Genomic DNA, 16,496 nt, shown 5'->3' with positions numbered 1-16,496 from the left:
CTGTCCATCTTCTTGCCTCCAAGATGCGACGCACGGGCGATTTTGCTTGCTCGCTCAAAGTACACCCGAGAAACGGAGACGCGCCCAGGTTCGCGACGCGACTTCCCCAAATTTCTTGAAAGTGGCCCGAGCTCCTGCCAACTTCGACACTTTCTGCTGTGGAAAGTCCGGTGCAAGTGGTGCAGAATAACTCACGCTCTTTCCTTTAAGTTCTCCCTCATTGGTCTTTGTTTTGTAAGATTTACTTTGCACTCCTCATTTGAGTTTGATGGTTCCCGTGAAACCTTCCTTGGCCACGGAACATGAACCTGAACCTATCGGGCTCGCTCAACGTTTTCAGGCTCCTGACAAAGCCTTCACTATGTCTTCCTCATGCTACCGTGGCAACCTTCGATGATCTACCGATCCCACTCAACAAGGCATTTTCCAAGAATGTTAAACAGCCAGATATCCGGGCCGTGGTGCTAGACAAGGATGACTGTTTTGCAATTCCGGATCACAACGAGGTCCATGAACCATACAAGGTGAATACGTTCGCCACACTTCGTTTCTGCTTTTGAATGCTTCATTTGGTCATTGCTCCCTTGCGATCTCTGATATGTTTTGGTTTATTTGTGCATATGCTGTGATCCCATGCTAAACTAAGAAGCATCGATTCGAGGCTCTGCGAGCCGCCTACCCAGGACGGCGTCTCCTGATTGTGTCAAACACGGCCGGTGCAACAAGCTACGATGTTACCGGCAGGCTCGCCTCAGAAGTTGAAAAGTCGACTGGTGTTAGCGTTCTGTCGCACGCCGTGAAGAAACCGGGCTGCGGTGAGGAGATCATGTCGTACTTCCGCCAACACCCAGAGACAGGGGTGACGAGTCCTCACCAGATCGCCATTGTAGGCGACCGGCTGGCAACTGACATGATGCTGGCCAATATGATGGGCAGCTGGGGAATCTGGGTTAAAGATGGCGTTGTCCCCTTACATCAAAAGAGCATTGTGAGCTTTGAAAAGTCTGTCTTCCTGCCGACCCCCAAACTGACCACACGTCTCAGTTCTCCAAGATTGAAAGAAAACTGGGACCCTATCTCCTTTCTCGGGGTTACTCAGCCTCAGATCCCTCGAGCCCTTTTGAGTGAAGGCACGATAGGAAGTTCGGATGCTACCCATCACATGGCAGCCAGCTCTCGTTTATTTGTGGTTATCGAGGCACCTTCCAAGTGGCAGAACCGTGGGCACGCGAGTCACCGATTCACGGATCGGATGGCGCGCAAAATGCCACGGCACTGGAGTTATAACGGAAAATGCCGAAAGCCCTTCGATTTAGCCGCCACTCTGGACCCTTTCTAATGCTCTTTCTGAACACTATTCACGCGACCTGATGACGCGTGGGCTTCTGGGTCCTGATCCCATTGAATTGAGGGGAAACAGCTTGCCCGCCAACTGGCAGAATGTGGCTCTTGCCCTTGAGGTTCTTGGAGTCACTCGATATCGGACGGCATGACTGGGCTCTACTATTGGACCCGGGCGCTCTACTGTTGATGGGCCTCGCACAATCGCTGGCCTCAGGTGACCGTGTCTATTTACCTCAGCGTGAAGCCCTATTGTGGCCGGAGCATAGCTCAGATGGTCTGTCACCCGAGCAGCTGCCCTGGCCTATTTAACCCCCCAGCCCAGCTCTCTTCCTCCATCACACTCTTCTGCTTCCCTCTCCATCACAACAACTTCTCTCGAGCTACCGCAAGCCTCTACGCTCTTCATCCACAGATCAATAACACCAACAAGCTTTTCATTTCATTCACGAGATCATCATGGGTGGCAAAGTTTGGTCTAGGGAGGAAGAGGAGTACTTCTGGCTCCGGCTCATTCCTCACTCACCCAAGCGCCTTGGTGATGACATCTTCTTCAACGAAGAGAAGGATTGGGGCTGGGTCGGCGAGATGATGACCCAGTACATGGGTAACAGGGCCCGCCGCAAGTACACTCAACTGTGTGTCTGTAAGTGTTTCTCTCTTTCCCATCGAAACCGTATCTCACCAAGGAAAGGTCATCGGCCACCGTGAATTGATCGCTAATTAACGAGTGAATGGTTAGTCGAGCATTACTTCCTGAACGCCTCTCTCTCGCGTTTCTCGCCCAACGTCGGCAATCTCTGCGCCCGCTACTGGAGACACGGTATGTTCTGCGTGAATTCAATCTACGGACAGGTCTAAGCAGCTAACCTGAGCATTTAGAGCAGCATCTGCTTCGGCTGAGAGCGCGGGCTCTTAGAATTCAGCAGGAGGCGGCCCAGTCCGACTCTGAGGCCAACGCCTCTGGCGAGTCCTCGACCAGCCAAGCCGAGTCTCCCATCGAGGTCAACTCGGTTGTTGACCAGGACACGCCCATCGTCATCAACTGTCAGTTCCCCGCGGTCCCTTCCCACTACAGTCAATTACAAGCCCCCAATTCACGGTCCCATTGCGGCACCGGAGCTTTTGCCTCGTCCAGATCCCTCTCACCGCCCCCAAATTTACGTGCTCTGGTTCTGAGCTAACCACGATCTCTTGGCGACTGTAGAATCAAAAGATGAGGGCCTGTTTGTGACCAAGCAGCACAAGTTCCAGATGGACATGGCTGTTCCTCTTTGGGGCTACGGCTATCGCCACTGTTAAGCGGTGCTCGCCAAGGGATCACAAGGCACTTCGCAGCGCACAGCGGTTTTTCTAGTCTTTTTTTTTTTTTTTTTTTTGCTGGCAGACAGAAGTGATAAGGGAGACGGTCAAAGCAACCTCGGATCGCCATGGCAGGACTATCTTAACGGCGTGTGCATGGCTGGCGCTCACCTGCCAATTGGGGTGAGCCGGGTGAGCTGGCAGCTGTGCATTCCTGCATGCGCATGCAACCTCTTTTCGAGACAGGAGCTACTTAATTAGGCAAGTGCATTTTTACGCTAGTTCAATTGGGAAGCCTTCGGTTCTCGAAAGTGCCAAAGATCCCTGCAACCCATCATTGACGTGACCCCGCTCTTGGACTGCATGATCGCTTGGTAGCCAGCCATTTTCCACATGCCGCTGCATCTCGAGACTCCCCAAAACGCCGTCCTCTCCTCCGTCCTCATCGCCATGGCCCGCACTCGAGGCCAAGCTGCCGCCCAGAAAGGGTTCCCATCACCGGCGCCAAAGGCCCAAGGTACTCATTCTTCGTCGCGCCTAACAACACCCGCTGACAGTTGCAGGAACAGAACCCCAGGGTATCCAGTTGCGTAAAGGCGCAAACCGGCGTGCCGAGTCCAATCGCCGTATACGTCCGTCTGCGATCAGGGAGACGCCGTCTCAACAGGATCCACCGGCGCTGCAAAGCAAAGGTCGCAAGCGCAAGGAACCGATCGAGCCTGGTGCGGCCCAAGAACGCCGTGGACCGAAGCGACAACCGATATCCCCTACACATCCTGCCGGAGATACAATTGGCGAGCCAGCGATTGGTAGCGGCGTGCCTGGACGCATTGACCCAGTTTCTCACTGGGTAAAGGAAGGGAACTGGCCCTCACGGACGGTTTCCAGCATAAACCGTCTACTTACACGGAAGAAATCTAATCTATCCCGGAAGCGATCGAATTCTGATATATCGAAGACGCCTAGCGACCAGAAGCCGAGCATACAATATCAGGACCAGCGTTATGAGACCCTCCTCCAGTTTAACGGCAGCTATATGACGAAAGCTCCTGGAGGCTTAGCCAGTGCCAGTCAGGATCTTTGTCGATCTCTCCTCGAGAACACGCAGCCAGTTCCCACGGATACACTCTTCCGAGATATGTCACAGAAATATACATACAGATGCCGCCTGGGCCACCAGCACGGATAGGCCAATCAAGCCGAAAGGACGGAAGGAACCAATCATAACGTAGGAAGCACTACAAGCCCTACCATACGCTAGCTTACGATCACCAAGATCAATGTAAAGTCACTGATCGCGATGAGCGGCTCACCAGGATCACTAACCAAGGACTGATCAGGGTGATCCGGGAAGGTTATATATATATATAGATAGTTACTCGTTTCGGTAGACTTTAAGAGTTTACTAGTGATAGTAACTTATAATTATAGTACTCCTAATAGTATCATACTACTATAAAGAGACAACTCTATTGTTATAAACCCTTTGGCTTTACCGAATCTCTTAGACGACCTATATACTTGTCCTATATTACTTACCTTCGTCTAAACCCTTTTAGAAGAAGTCTAAGTTAGGTTTATTATACGTTGCTATTACTCCTTTTGTTCTATTATGGTTTAGAATGGAGGTGACTTCGACCTTGATATCGATATAGCTACTAGCGTTACGGCCGAATAGCTGCTTGCCTAGCTTGGTTAACTCTAGTAGCGAATCTAGGAGTTAGACTAGAGAGATAAGGCTACTTAAGCTCGAATCAAGGAACTCGAGAATGGCGAAAAGTATTTGTAGAAACTGGTTAACGAGGCTTATACTAAAATCAAGGCGCTCGAGAACGCTAAAGTAAGCCGTATTAAGATCGAACCGCCTAGTAAGTATAGAGGAACCAAGGAGGACCTTATAGGGTTTTTAACTAACCTCTGATCTTACTTCTAGCTTAATGATGACAAGTTTCTAGATAATAAAGCTAAAGTCTTCTATATAGCTATAAGATTAGAGGGTAAGGTACTTAGATAGTTTAAGCCTATATAGAACGATTATCTTATTAAAGAGGATAAAGATAACTAAAACGTATTTATATAGGTAGTCTTTCGATCCTATGACCGTTTCGAAGAAGAGCTTTAGAAGGTCTTTAGTAATAAAGATAAGAAGATTTATATATAAGAAAGGCTTGCTAATCTCTAATAAACTAAGTTAATAGCCTCCTATATTATATAGTTTAAATAGGATATACTTAAATCTTAGTTTAATGATAAGGCATTAATATAACTATTTTATAATAACTTAAAGGAAAAGGTTAAAGACAAGCTATATAAGTATAACTAGCCTAAAACTCTAGATAAATATATTGTATAGGCTATTAGAATCGATGATCGACTCTATATATAGGAGTAATAGAAACGAGGTTAAATAAACGGAACTACGGTTAAAGCTAATAATAAGAGAAAGTAAGTATATATTAGTACCTTATATAGGATATATCCTAGAGCTATAGATATAGATATAGTATAGAAGTAGGATAAGAAGAAGATAGCTAAAGACAAGTCTAATACTACCTACTATAACTATAGAAAGAAAGGACACTATAAGTAAGAATGTCGAAGCCCGAAGAAAGACTAGAAACCAGTCCTAGGAAAGGAAACTATAGTCATCGATAAGACCAAGGACGTCATCGAAGTAGTAGCTATAAGCTACAAAGATAGGGATAGCAATATAGATAGTCTCAAATATAATAATAATAGCAAAGACAAACAGATGCTATACTCTAAACTAGTTACTATAGACCTAGAAATAGGTATTGCTAAATAGGATATAGTAGGGGAGTATATACTACCGATTTCGATTCTCCTAGTCTTAAGGTAGTAGGGTTTTATAGTTACGTAGAGGCGAGATAGATTATAGACGACCGACACCTAAGGAGTCGACCGACCCGGACTGAACATCCTATTCCTTTAGGAATAGATCGAATGGTACTATAACGAAGTTTTCTAGCTTAATACGGAGTTATACGAACGAGATAAACGCCTGACTCGATTTACTTAGTAGAGCGAAGAGCTTAGAAATAAGATAAGGGAACTTTAATATATTATAGAGACTATTAAAGGGAAATAGCCTATAATATATAATAGACCTAATAGTTATACTAAGCACTTTAACGATTAGTAACTTAGCTATAATATATAGAACCCTAAGTATTAGTTTATATATACGAACCGTAGAAAAGACAAATGTATATAGGAAAGCTACTAGAAGAAATATTCTTACCTTAGCATTAAGGTACCTACAGTCTATATATAATAAGAAGGATTTAGAAAAGAATTCTAATATCTTCTAGGTAATATTATATGACTATACCCTCGATATAAGGCATATATATAAGTACCCTAGTTCTAGTATATAGTATATAAATGCTAATACTACTTCTATAACAAATTCGAAAATAATTACTAGCTGACCCGATAGGAAAACGGGGACGAAAGTTTACACCTTATAGAATGGGTCTATAACACGGGAAATAGAGCGGCCGAATTACTCTAGAAGATCGAAACCTAGAGTCTAAAAGGTATTACGGTAGTTCTAAGACAAGCCTAGCCTAGGCACTATAGAATAGGATAAGACATATAGGACTTATACTAGAGTAACGATTATCTTTATCACGAGGACAAAAAGAAATCACGAATTTAGGAGCTTTAGATAAAGCTATAATGTATACGATAGAAAGCAGAACAGACCTAATGGTAAGAAGCTACAAGCACTTAATAGCTCGTAGAAATAAGTATAATCGACGAAGCCGCCATTAGCTAAATAATTAAAGAGGTCAATACTAACCTAGGAAACGGGTCAGGGCCCTTCGAGGGGCCTGAAAACCATTAACGCCTATATAGCAGCAAGTGGTAGTATAGTATAGGAGGAACTAGTGTAAGAGACTACTATATCGAGACCTCCTAGTAGAAATATAGGAAATCGCCGTAATCTTTAGATAATAACGGTAAGATAAGCGACTATAGATAATGGTATAATGGAAGTAGTATAAAATACTCGTATTAATAGATAGTAGAGTAGAGATAAACCTGATTTTGCCAATACTTGTAAATTAGCTATAGATACCCTAGAGAATAAAATGGAAGTATAGTATAATCAAAGGGCTATTCCCGACGTAATAGGTATATAAGGAGACCGAACCAATTAATATTACTATAGTAGGGAAGACTATAGTAGTTATATTTAGTATTATAGATATAGGCGATAACAAAGATATAATACTAGGACTACTATAGTACAAAGACTATAACCCGGATATTAGCTAGAAGAATAGTAGCTACCTATAACCCTAAACGGAGTTATATTTAACTAGCGAGATAGGGAGCGTATAAAGATTGTAAATAGACAATGCTTAAGGGAAGGCATGTCCTACGGATCTACCGCAAGAGATAGGTAATAGTAGGCAGACTATTACGGACTCTAGAAGAAGCGGTATAATGACATCGACACTATAATAAGAGGAACGAGCCGAACCGCTAATAGCTGTTCTCTCCGTTAACGTATACAGAACACTATAACTAGAATAGTAGATCGAGATAGGAGAAATCGCTAGTATTGCTATAGACGGAACCAAATTCGTATACTATCAGAAAACCAAGAAACGAGACAAGACTAGGGAAGTACCAAAGGAATACGAAGGATACCTAGCATTCGAACCGAAATACCTAGAAGGACTACTAGAATACGGCCTATAGGATCACGAGATCAAGCTTAAGGAAGGAATATAACTAAAGTTCTTTAAGATCTATTATATAAGCTAGATATAGAATAAAGAACTTAAATAATATCTAAAGGAAAACCTTTAAAGAGGATATATCTACCTATTAATATTACTAGTAGGCTACCTAATCCTGTTTATACCTAAGAAAGATAGAAAGCTATAGTTATATATTAACTATTGGTAACTTAACGAATAGACTATAAAGAATCGATACCTATTACTGCTAATCTTATAGCTCCGGGATTAGTTAGTAGGAGCCTAATATTTTATATGTCCTAACTTGCTATCGGCCTATAACTATATATAGATCAAAGAAGGCGACGAGTGGAAAACGGCCTTTAAGATACCCTATAGCTACTATAAGTACCTTATTATACTATTCGGACTTATAAACGTATTAGCAACGTTCTAAGCCCTAATTAATCAAGCTATCTACCCCTTTCTCGACAAATTTACGGTATATTATCTCGACAATATACTTATCTTCTCTAAGACAATAGACAAACACCAGAAGTATATAAGAGTAGTACTAGATATATTATATATATATAAGCTATTAATTAATAAGGAAAAGAGTAAATTCTATATTAAGAAGATAGTATTTTTAAGATATAAGATATCCCTAGGACAAATTCGGATAGAACTCTTAAAGGTTAAAGCTATTAAGAATTGGCTATAACTAACGTTAGTTACGGAAGTACGAAGTTTCATCGGATTTACGAACTTCTACTAGATATTTATTAGGAACTTTAGAGCGATCGTATAACTATTATACGAGCTTACTAAGAAGAACACTAAGTTCTAATAGGAAGAGTGATACAAGTAAGCATTTATATAGATTCGCGATACCATTACTAAGGATCTAATACTAGTATTACTAGACCCTAAGAAGCTATTTAAGGTAGAAACGGACGCTTTAGACTATACTATCGGAGGACAATTAGGATAACGAGATAAATAAGGGAAGCTATATCCTATAGCCTTCTTTTTAAAGAAGCTTGATAGACTACGTCTTAACTATCTAATCTATAACAAGGAACTACTTATAATTATTAAAGCTTTTAAGGAATAGCGACTATACCTTAGCGGTACGATCGAACTAGTACAAGTATATATAGATTATAAGAATTTGTAGTACTTTATAACGACAAAGGAGCTTAACGGACAATAAATACGGTAGGTAGAATTCCTCGTGGAATTTAACTTTGAGATCTGCTATAAGAAAGGCAAAGAGAACGTACGAGCGGACGCTTTAAGCTGACGAACGGATCATATAGAAGGACGAATAGAAACAACGCTACTATTATTTAAGGAACGAATAGACGGAACGCTATATCACGAAACGTAGACACCTATAGAAGATAATCTACTCGACTTGTTCCTAGAATGTTACGTAATCTTTCGAGAAGAAAGGATTAACGAGGCATAGTATCAAGTAGCACCTAGACTAATAGTACCTAACGGAGTAGAAGAAAAAGATAGGAAACTCTAGTACTAAGGTAAAGCGTATATCTATAATAAAGACTAATAGCTACGAATGATTTAAGAACTCTACGAGTCGAAACTTGGAGGATATAAAGGAGTTACAAAGACTATTGTATAAGTCAAGAAATACTACGACTTCTTATAACTAACGGTATAAGTTAAGGAAGTCGTATGGAGCTATAATATCTGTAATTAAAGTAAGATGGTATAATATAAGCCGTATAGGCTACTCTAGCTACTATTAATAGCTAATAAACTATAGAGTTTAGTTATAATAGACTTTATTACAAAGCTACTAGAATCTAAGGATATAGCTATAGGAGTAATCTACGATAGTATTCTTACTATAGTAGATTGCCTAACTAAATAGGTATACTTCTTTCCCTATAAGGAGTCCTAGATAGCTAAATAGCTAGTAGATATAATCTATCGGCAAGTTATATTAGTATATACTTAGCTATAAGAATAGATTACTAATAGAGATACCAAGTTCGTATTAAAGTTCTAGCAAGCGTTAATATAACGATTAGGTATTAATAGCAAACTGTTAATAGTATATTACCTATAGACTAATAGACAAACGGAATAACTAAACTAAGTTATTAAGTAATATCTCTATTCCTATATCAACTACTAGTAAGATAACTAGGTTATACTACTACTAATAGTATAACTTGCCTATAATATAATGCTAACAGAAATAACTGAAGTTATACTATTCTTTATAAACTATAGATATAAAGCAGACCTAAGGCAAAGACTAGAGGTTATAGTACTAAGAGCGGCAGTCAAAGTAGAGCAGATATATATACTATATAAGAAACTTAAAAAGAAACTCGAGTTTATTAGAACTAGAATAAAAAATCACTACGACAAACACAGGCTTAAGGGACCTTACCTAGAGAGGGGAGATAAAGTCTATCTAATTATATAAAACCTATAAACCAAATGACTAAGTACGAAGCTAGACTTTAAGAAGGTTAGACCCTTTGTTATCAAAGAATAAATCTTAATATCTAACTACTAATTATCGTTACTATTATCTATATAACTACAGACAGATGTTTTTTATATTTTACTTCTCGAACTAGTATCGAAAAACGCTAAGATCGCTATAAACATCAAAGCAGAGGACGAAGAGGAAGAATAGGACGTCAAAGAAATCCTAGATTCATATATTATTAATAGGGAACTATAGTATCTAGTTAAATAGCTTGATTTTAGAACAGAAGACAACTTATAGGAGCCGGTCAAGAACCTAAACTACCCTAAGAAGCTAGAATAGTTCTACCAGAGGAACCCTAACCGACTATAGGGGCTGACTTAGGAACCTAACCAGCGTCTAAGAAGGAAGAAGTACCAATAGGAGTCGACCCTAGGGACAAGCTAACTACTTCCTAGTCAATTACACCGAAGGCGCCTAACGCCTATGCCTAACCTATCAAATCCTATTCTCCCGACATCAGAGTTACCACCCTATCCTCTTTATCTAAACCCTATATACCTTGACAAACGAATTTATTACTCTAGTTATATAATATTCGTTTTTAATGACGTAAACGTATAAGGTAGCTTAAAGTTTACTAAAGCAGATCCTCTACTACCAAAATTTCCTCCTCTAGCCTATCTTACTTACGCTAGTTATATAATACTATAATAAGTTAGAACAGAAATAAGAGGATAAATAGAAGCTACTTATAGGAATCCGCTACATTCGGCCTATTATAAGACTTTCCCTTATACGTATAATTTAAATACCTCTTAGAATTTCCTAATATAATATAATGCTTCTTAGGCATTATATACTAATAGTTAGAATATAATATAGTTTCAGAACCGTCCTACTTAATTATAGTAACTAAGATACGACGTTTACATATTATATTATAATAGTATTTCTTTACACGGTTAGCTATAATAAACGGCAGAAGGGAGTAAAGGGGGGGAACTCATAGGAGCAAGTTACAAGAGGGTATTAGCGCTATTTGAAACGGCCTAAGAGGGCTTTCAGGTCAAAAGCCTCGAAGGGAAGGCATTGTATCACAGAAATATATATATAGATACTACCTAGGCTACCGGTACAGATAGGCTAATCAAGCCAAAAGGACGGAAGGAACTAATTATAACGTAGGAAGCATTATAAGCCCTACTACACACTAGCTTATAATCACCAAGATCAATATAAAGTCACTAATCACGATAAGCAGCTTACTAGGATCACTAACCAAGGACTAATTAGGGTAATCTAAGAAGGTTATATATATATATAGATAGTTACTCGTTTCGGTAGACTCTAAGAGTTTACTAGTAATAGTAACTTATAATCATAGTACTCCTAATAGCATCATACTGCTATAAAGAGACAACTCTGTTGTTGTAAACCCTTTGGCTTTACCGAATCCCTTAGACGACCTGTATACTTGTCCTGCGTTACTTACCTTCGTCTAAACCCTTTTAGAAGAAGTCTGAGTTGGGTTCGTCACAAGATGATATCTTCGAAATAATATATGAGAAGATATGTAATAAAAATGAGGCGTAAGTAATTCAAGATATTAGTAGGCTGATTGTCCCTTTAGCCGAAAGTCTTGCCATATTTGGTGCAAAGCACCTTGACATCCTGATCGAGAGCGTCAACGAAGGGTGGAGTAACTCGATGCCTCTTACTAGCATTCGTCCACAGCCTGACTACTCTATCGGGTTCAGACGAGAGGCGTTTACCGAGGACCAGCTTACCAAGCTATCGCCATATATTGGCGACCTTATCGCTGGAGATGCCTCCCCGTTGATGGCCACGTACTATATGTACTTCCCCTTCCTGACCTGTGAGGTGAAGTGTGGTACCGGAGCGCTCGACATCGCAGACCGGCAGAACGCCTACAGCATGACGCTTGCGGTACGGGCTATCGTCGATCTCTTCCGTGCTGTAAAACGTGAAGATGAGGTCAACCGGAAAATCCTCGCCTTCTCTATCTCGCATGACAATACTTCGGTCCGGATCTACGGCCACTACCCGGTAATAGCCGGGAACGACACCAAGTACTACTGGCATCCAATCCACAAATTCGACTTCACTGCGCTTGACGGAAAGGAAAAATGGACGGCATATCGATTTACGAAAAACGTCTACGATATATGGATGCCCGAGCATTTTAAGAACATCTGCTCCGCCATCGATCAGTTGCCGTTGGAGTTAGACTTTGATGCCCTACCCCCTTCCGATACAACAACCGGGCTTTCCCAGGATCTAGGGGGCTTGATGCAGTCAGATGCCGGGTCCGTGTTACAGGACAGCCAGTCAAGCGATGCTAGACAACAAGGTGGCACTCCAGACACCTCCTTTACAGTGCCGGGGAAGAGAAGGAAGGGTTAAGTCCAGCAGCAGTTTGGACGAGGTAGCGACTTTCCAGCTGGAGTTCACGTGACACGCGTTGTACGAATCATGGCCAAAATGACCGCACACCTGAAACCCAGCAGCGGAAGTCCCTAGAGAGGATGTTCTCGGTTGTGGACGCAGTTCTGGAAGAGGGGTCGCACCCCGTCGGGGAGGTTCAAGGGACGAGGATGAGGTCGAGGACATTCTGGACCCACGACCACAAGGAAGGCGGTAGAGTAGGTGATCAAGTGGGAAAGATACGGCACGAGCACGATAGTTCCAATTTACCTGACAGATTCCTTCTCTGCACATCAGCTATATCCTCTAGGCAAAGTTCCTCCAGGGAATAACTAATATCGCTCTAGGACGCCTGGTATAGCACTTCGCTTCTAGTCTCTTCAGGGAATGGGGAATGCAAATCGCTGCTTTTCTACAGGTATTGGTTTTCAAAGCATGATTAACCTGCCATGTGAACTTGTGATGAGGGTGCGAATTTCTTCCTGGAGATTGGATTTTTTTTTTTTTTTTTTTTTTTTTTTTGGAATTTTGTAGGAAGTTGTGGCCCAGTGTTTACACGGGTTACACGGTATTGCATCGGATGGCATATTCTGGTGACGTACACTGACGCGTCTAATGTAGTCGGTAACGCGAACTACCTAGGAAAGTGACTACTAATATTGCCAGTCGCCGTCGAAATAAGCTTTTTGCAACATCGGATCGCGAATGCCGAGACCCAGGCCAAAGCGGGCCGACGACATCACTTCTCGCGGGGTAGTTAACTGGGATCGCCGACAGCGCGATAGGATCCAACCTTTGGGACAGCCATGCCGCATGCTCTACGGTGCACTTGATCTCTAGGTACGACATGATCGTGAAGTCGGTGCGCTTTAATGGGTACCAAGTTGGCGTTCCGTGCTAATCGTTCACTACCTAATTAAGGTATTTATTTAAAGACTGTCTCGGCTCTTCTCTGCTGACCTGTTCAGCATCGCATCGTTCAAGCAGCCCATTGATATTAAAAAAAAAAAAAAAGAAAAGAAAAAAGGCAACCTCCAAGATGGCCTTGGACAAAGCTTATCCACGGCTGGAAGTGCCCATCTTTGGCCCAGATGATGGCTTACTAGCCGTATCACTGGGAGCAAGGCGGCTCGAGTTGAACCGAGCCGGGTCGTATGGTAAGTGAACGAGCAGAAAGCCTTTTCTTACCTACATAGTAAGAGCACTCGTTTTCATGCACGCCGTGGTCTCGCAGTGCACGTTGCTGGCCTCTCCGTGAATTAACATCGATTTCATGACTTGCTTTCTTTGAATTTACCTCTGCCACACAGCCACCCCCCTACGCCCTTGCCTCTCCATCGTTTTTTTTTTAAAAAAAATGCTCTGCAGCTGGCTGACTCACATACTTATTAACTCGCAAGCCCTGGGCGGAACGACGCCGACCGTCTCCGAGCTAGCTGCCCTCCTCTCCTCCCTCGGCGCCTCCGACCGCCGTCCGAGACCAGCCATCCGCATCATGATCCGACCCCGCGGGCCGCCCAAGTCAGCAACATGGACGATACCCAACAACACCCCTATTACTACAGACGACACCGGCGGCGACCGGGCTCCCGACCGGGCTCCGGAACCGACGACGACCCCGCGGCAGCGGCCTGATCAGGACTTCCTCTACACCCCGTCCGAGCTGGCCGCCATGGCCGCCTCGATCCGCGCCTTCGCCGCCTCCGGCCTGCTCAGCCCCCGGCACGGAGACGGCTTCGTCTTTGGCGCCCTCCGCCTCGGCGACGACGGACGACGGCTCGAGCTGGACGTGGAGCGTAATAGGGAGCTAGTTAGCCTGGTTAAGGAGATCGAGAGCGAGAGCGAGGGAGAGGGAGAGCGACCACCGTCGCCCCGGTTAGCGTGCGTCCTGCATCGGGCCGTGGATGATCTCCTCTCCTCCTCCTCCTGCTCGGGAGGGGATGATGATAATAATATCGAAGGGGTGATGCGAAGCGTGAGAGAGTGCGGGTTTGACGGCGTGTTGACTTCGGGCGGGAGGGGCCCGGCGCTGGGGAATTTGGAAGGGTTGAAAGGGGTGATCGGCAGTGGTGCTGCTGCCGCGGAGGCGAAGGGGCTAGAGGTTATTGTCGGGGGAGGGGTGCGCAGAGGGAACCTGGACGCGCTGGTCCACGGACTGAAAAGGGGGACCGGGAACGATGCGCTCGGAGAGATGGTGTGGTTCCATTCCTCCTGCCTGGGTCCTGACGGGAGACTTGATGAGCAGGAGGCGAGGGCCCTGGCAGAGCAACTATGGCGGTCCGGAGTGGTGTTGACGGACGATTTAAGGCAGAGCAGGGTTGGTCATCCATGATCTATTAATTATGAAAGAGACCTGTCGTAAGCGTCGGACTAGGACATCTCGAAGTCCTAGCCACTCACTTCCTCTCAGTTTCGATCAACCTGCAAATGGATTTGTCGAGACGACACCATGACCGGGAGTATTCAACATAGATTGGAGAGGCAATCCTGCCGATGAGCACCTCTCGTACGGTTTCAATCTCCAAGCTGTTGTCGCGCAACGTCATTTAACAGCTATTAGTGATTGACTCAGATCTCGACCTCAAGAGCAACTTCCTCTCCTCCATTCTTCCTCCATACACAGAAAGAATTGATCAGAAGAGGAGAAAAGAGAAGAGAGGGGAGAGTGTGTGTGGGAGAGATAAAAAAACAAAAAAAAAAAAAAAAAAAGGCCCAACAGTCCGGAGAAGCGAGAAAAGACCCGCTTCAGAGACCAATTAATTACGGCATTAACCTGCGCGCTCTTGTCCCTCCATTCGCAGGCATGCACGCAACCCACGAACTCATCAAAGCCGCAGGTGTGGTGCGTTCGCTGCAGGCACGCCCGGCCTTGCTGGCGACCGGGCGCGTGGCGGTCGCCAATCAGACTTGCCGGCCGGAGCACGTTTGCGGCCGGGCTCGGGTCGCCGTCTTGGCATCGAAGCTTGAAGAGAGTCAACATGGGCTCGCGCTGGTCCAAGACTTCCGCGCCCAGTGGTGCACCAACGGAACCTCGGCTTCTCAGGTCGTGAGAGGTGGGCGATGCTACTCTGTACTAGTGTACAGTACATGAGCATCTGAGCATACTTACACATAGTATCTGGGCATGAGGAGCTGCCCCAGCAAATCGGTGGACGTTTTCGAGCGCCACGTGCTCCAGATGCTCACCGTGATTCCCGTGAGGCCTCAGTGAAGATGCTGGTTTCCAATTGAGGAAGGACGCGATCCCGGCGCGTCCTCCACTCGTGGGAGCGCCGACGACGGCCCCTTCCCCCGTGGCTCTGGCTGGTTAAGACAATGGGGTAGCGGAGCTCGGGTTCACTGCAGCAATTCATATAATAACCCGGGCGGGGTTCGTCGATCCGAGCTGCCCCCCCTTCCCCCCCCGGGAGCTCTCGCGAGATGCATCATTCTTGATCGTCGGTCGGTCGCGCTTCCACCTCACTCGCTCCGCCAAGATGCTGCTCAAAGCCAATGCCGCGGCGCTGTGTCTGGCAGCTTCGCTGTCTGCCGTCACGGCCCAAACCTTCCAGCGGCTGGGTACCTGCCCGGATCTCGGTTGCGTGCTACCTCCTGACCAGCAGGACTTCCTCCCCGGCCAGGAATTCGACATCCGCTTCGAGGTTCACGCGCCCAAGAACGGATCCGAGGCCTTCAACAATGGCGTGCCGGACGAGAAATTCACGGCCACCATTGCCAAGGACGGCCACCGGCCCAAGAGCATCGCCGACTTCTTCGAGCGCAGCGAGCCCAAGCTGGAGAAGTGGACCTTTTCCTGGTACGAGGACCTGTTCGCCAAGGATGCCAACACGCCTTCGGTCGTCAACGTCGCGTCCAAAGTGTACCGTCGCGTGGCACTGTACGAGCCCGGCGAGTACACCGTCACGTTCAAGTACTACAATGGCAAGACCACCACGGCCAAGTGGACCGTTCGGCCCCTGGCCACCAAGAAAAAGGCCAAGAACGTCATCTTTTTCATCGGTAAGTCTCCCTGCGGTGCCCGACGGGAAGCATCGGACCGGGGAGAGACTGACGAGCACGACAGGTGATGGCATGACCACCAACATGATCACGGCCGCCCGCCTGCTCGGGCACAAGACGGTCAACGGCCGGTACCAGTCGTTGCTTGCCGTCGATGAGTTCCCCGTCCTCGGCCACCAGATGGTGGGTTTCTCCGGAACAATGCTGCCGCTCCCCCC

General features: G+C 45.0%; 6 protein-coding genes across 6 annotated transcripts in view; all 6 read left to right on the top strand.

Moving 5' to 3' along the window:
- Window positions 1–178: 178 nt before the first annotated feature.
- P884DRAFT_112064 (mitochondrial PGP phosphatase) lies at window positions 179–1,492 on the top strand. Its single transcript, XM_069437086.1, has 3 exons — window positions 179–524; window positions 650–988; window positions 1,045–1,492. The coding sequence occupies exons 1-3, from the start codon at window positions 303–305 to the stop codon at window positions 1,126–1,128; spliced, it is 645 nt and encodes a 214-aa protein (XP_069299229.1). The 5' UTR covers window positions 179–302; the 3' UTR covers window positions 1,129–1,492.
- A 308-nt stretch (window positions 1,493–1,800) lies between these two features.
- P884DRAFT_276130 (uncharacterized protein) lies at window positions 1,801–2,643 on the top strand (the record flags this gene model as incomplete). Its single annotated transcript, XM_069442914.1, has 4 exons — window positions 1,801–1,987; window positions 2,084–2,164; window positions 2,224–2,388; window positions 2,558–2,643. The coding sequence occupies 4 exons, from the start codon at window positions 1,801–1,803 to the stop codon at window positions 2,641–2,643; spliced, it is 519 nt and encodes a 172-aa protein (XP_069299228.1).
- A 403-nt stretch (window positions 2,644–3,046) lies between these two features.
- Window positions 3,047–4,170, top strand: P884DRAFT_112056 (uncharacterized protein). Its single transcript, XM_069437085.1, has 2 exons — window positions 3,047–3,160; window positions 3,213–4,170. Exons 1-2 carry the CDS (start codon window positions 3,094–3,096, stop codon window positions 3,830–3,832), a joined length of 687 nt encoding a protein of 228 aa, XP_069299227.1. The 5' UTR covers window positions 3,047–3,093; the 3' UTR covers window positions 3,833–4,170.
- Window positions 4,171–11,416: 7,246 nt separating this feature from the next.
- Window positions 11,417–12,258, top strand: P884DRAFT_321648 (uncharacterized protein; the record flags this gene model as incomplete). The annotated part of the gene is made up of 2 exons (XM_069445409.1): window positions 11,417–11,423; window positions 11,465–12,258. 2 exons carry the CDS (start codon window positions 11,417–11,419, stop codon window positions 12,256–12,258), a joined length of 801 nt encoding a protein of 266 aa, XP_069299226.1.
- A 1,060-nt stretch (window positions 12,259–13,318) lies between these two features.
- On the top strand, window positions 13,319–14,611 carry P884DRAFT_196340 (uncharacterized protein; the record flags this gene model as incomplete). The annotated part of the gene is made up of 2 exons (XM_069437974.1): window positions 13,319–13,436; window positions 13,680–14,611. The coding sequence occupies 2 exons, from the start codon at window positions 13,319–13,321 to the stop codon at window positions 14,609–14,611; spliced, it is 1,050 nt and encodes a 349-aa protein (XP_069299225.1).
- A 1,144-nt stretch (window positions 14,612–15,755) lies between these two features.
- The window catches only part of P884DRAFT_219971 (alkaline phosphatase), a gene marked incomplete at its 5' end in the record, with an annotated part of 2,649 nt that continues 1,908 nt past the window's right edge, over window positions 15,756–16,496 (top strand). Inside the window, 2 exons of the mRNA XM_069439434.1 lie at window positions 15,756–16,278; window positions 16,343–16,461. Of these exons, the coding sequence (XP_069299224.1) occupies window positions 15,756–16,278; window positions 16,343–16,461 (642 nt within the window). The remainder of the gene's footprint in view (window positions 16,279–16,342; window positions 16,462–16,496) is intronic.

Source organism: Thermothelomyces heterothallicus (assembly GCF_042370625.1).
Source record: "Thermothelomyces heterothallicus CBS 202.75 unplaced genomic scaffold P884_scaffold_6, whole genome shotgun sequence".
Classification (NCBI taxonomy): domain Eukaryota; kingdom Fungi; phylum Ascomycota; class Sordariomycetes; order Sordariales; family Chaetomiaceae; genus Thermothelomyces; species Thermothelomyces heterothallicus.
Note: the sequence above shows the minus strand (reverse complement) of the source record. Positions and strands in the feature narration are given on the sequence as shown.

Excerpts from the sequence above, each read along its gene's own strand:
- P884DRAFT_112056 (XM_069437085.1), top strand. The coding sequence starts at position 3,094 with ATGGCCCGCACTCGAGGCCAAGCTGCCGCCCAGAAAGGGTTCCCATCA. Across the intron at positions 3,161-3,212 it reads ACCGGCGCCAAAGGCCCAAG|AACCCCAGGGTATCCAGTTG; the intron begins GTACTCATTCTT and ends TTGCAGGAACAG.
- P884DRAFT_112064 (XM_069437086.1), top strand. The coding sequence starts at position 303 with ATGAACCTGAACCTATCGGGCTCGCTCAACGTTTTCAGGCTCCTGACA. Across the intron at positions 525-649 it reads AGGTCCATGAACCATACAAG|CATCGATTCGAGGCTCTGCG; the intron begins GTGAATACGTTC and ends TAAACTAAGAAG. Across the intron at positions 989-1,044 it reads CCTTACATCAAAAGAGCATT|TTCTCCAAGATTGAAAGAAA; the intron begins GTGAGCTTTGAA and ends CACACGTCTCAG.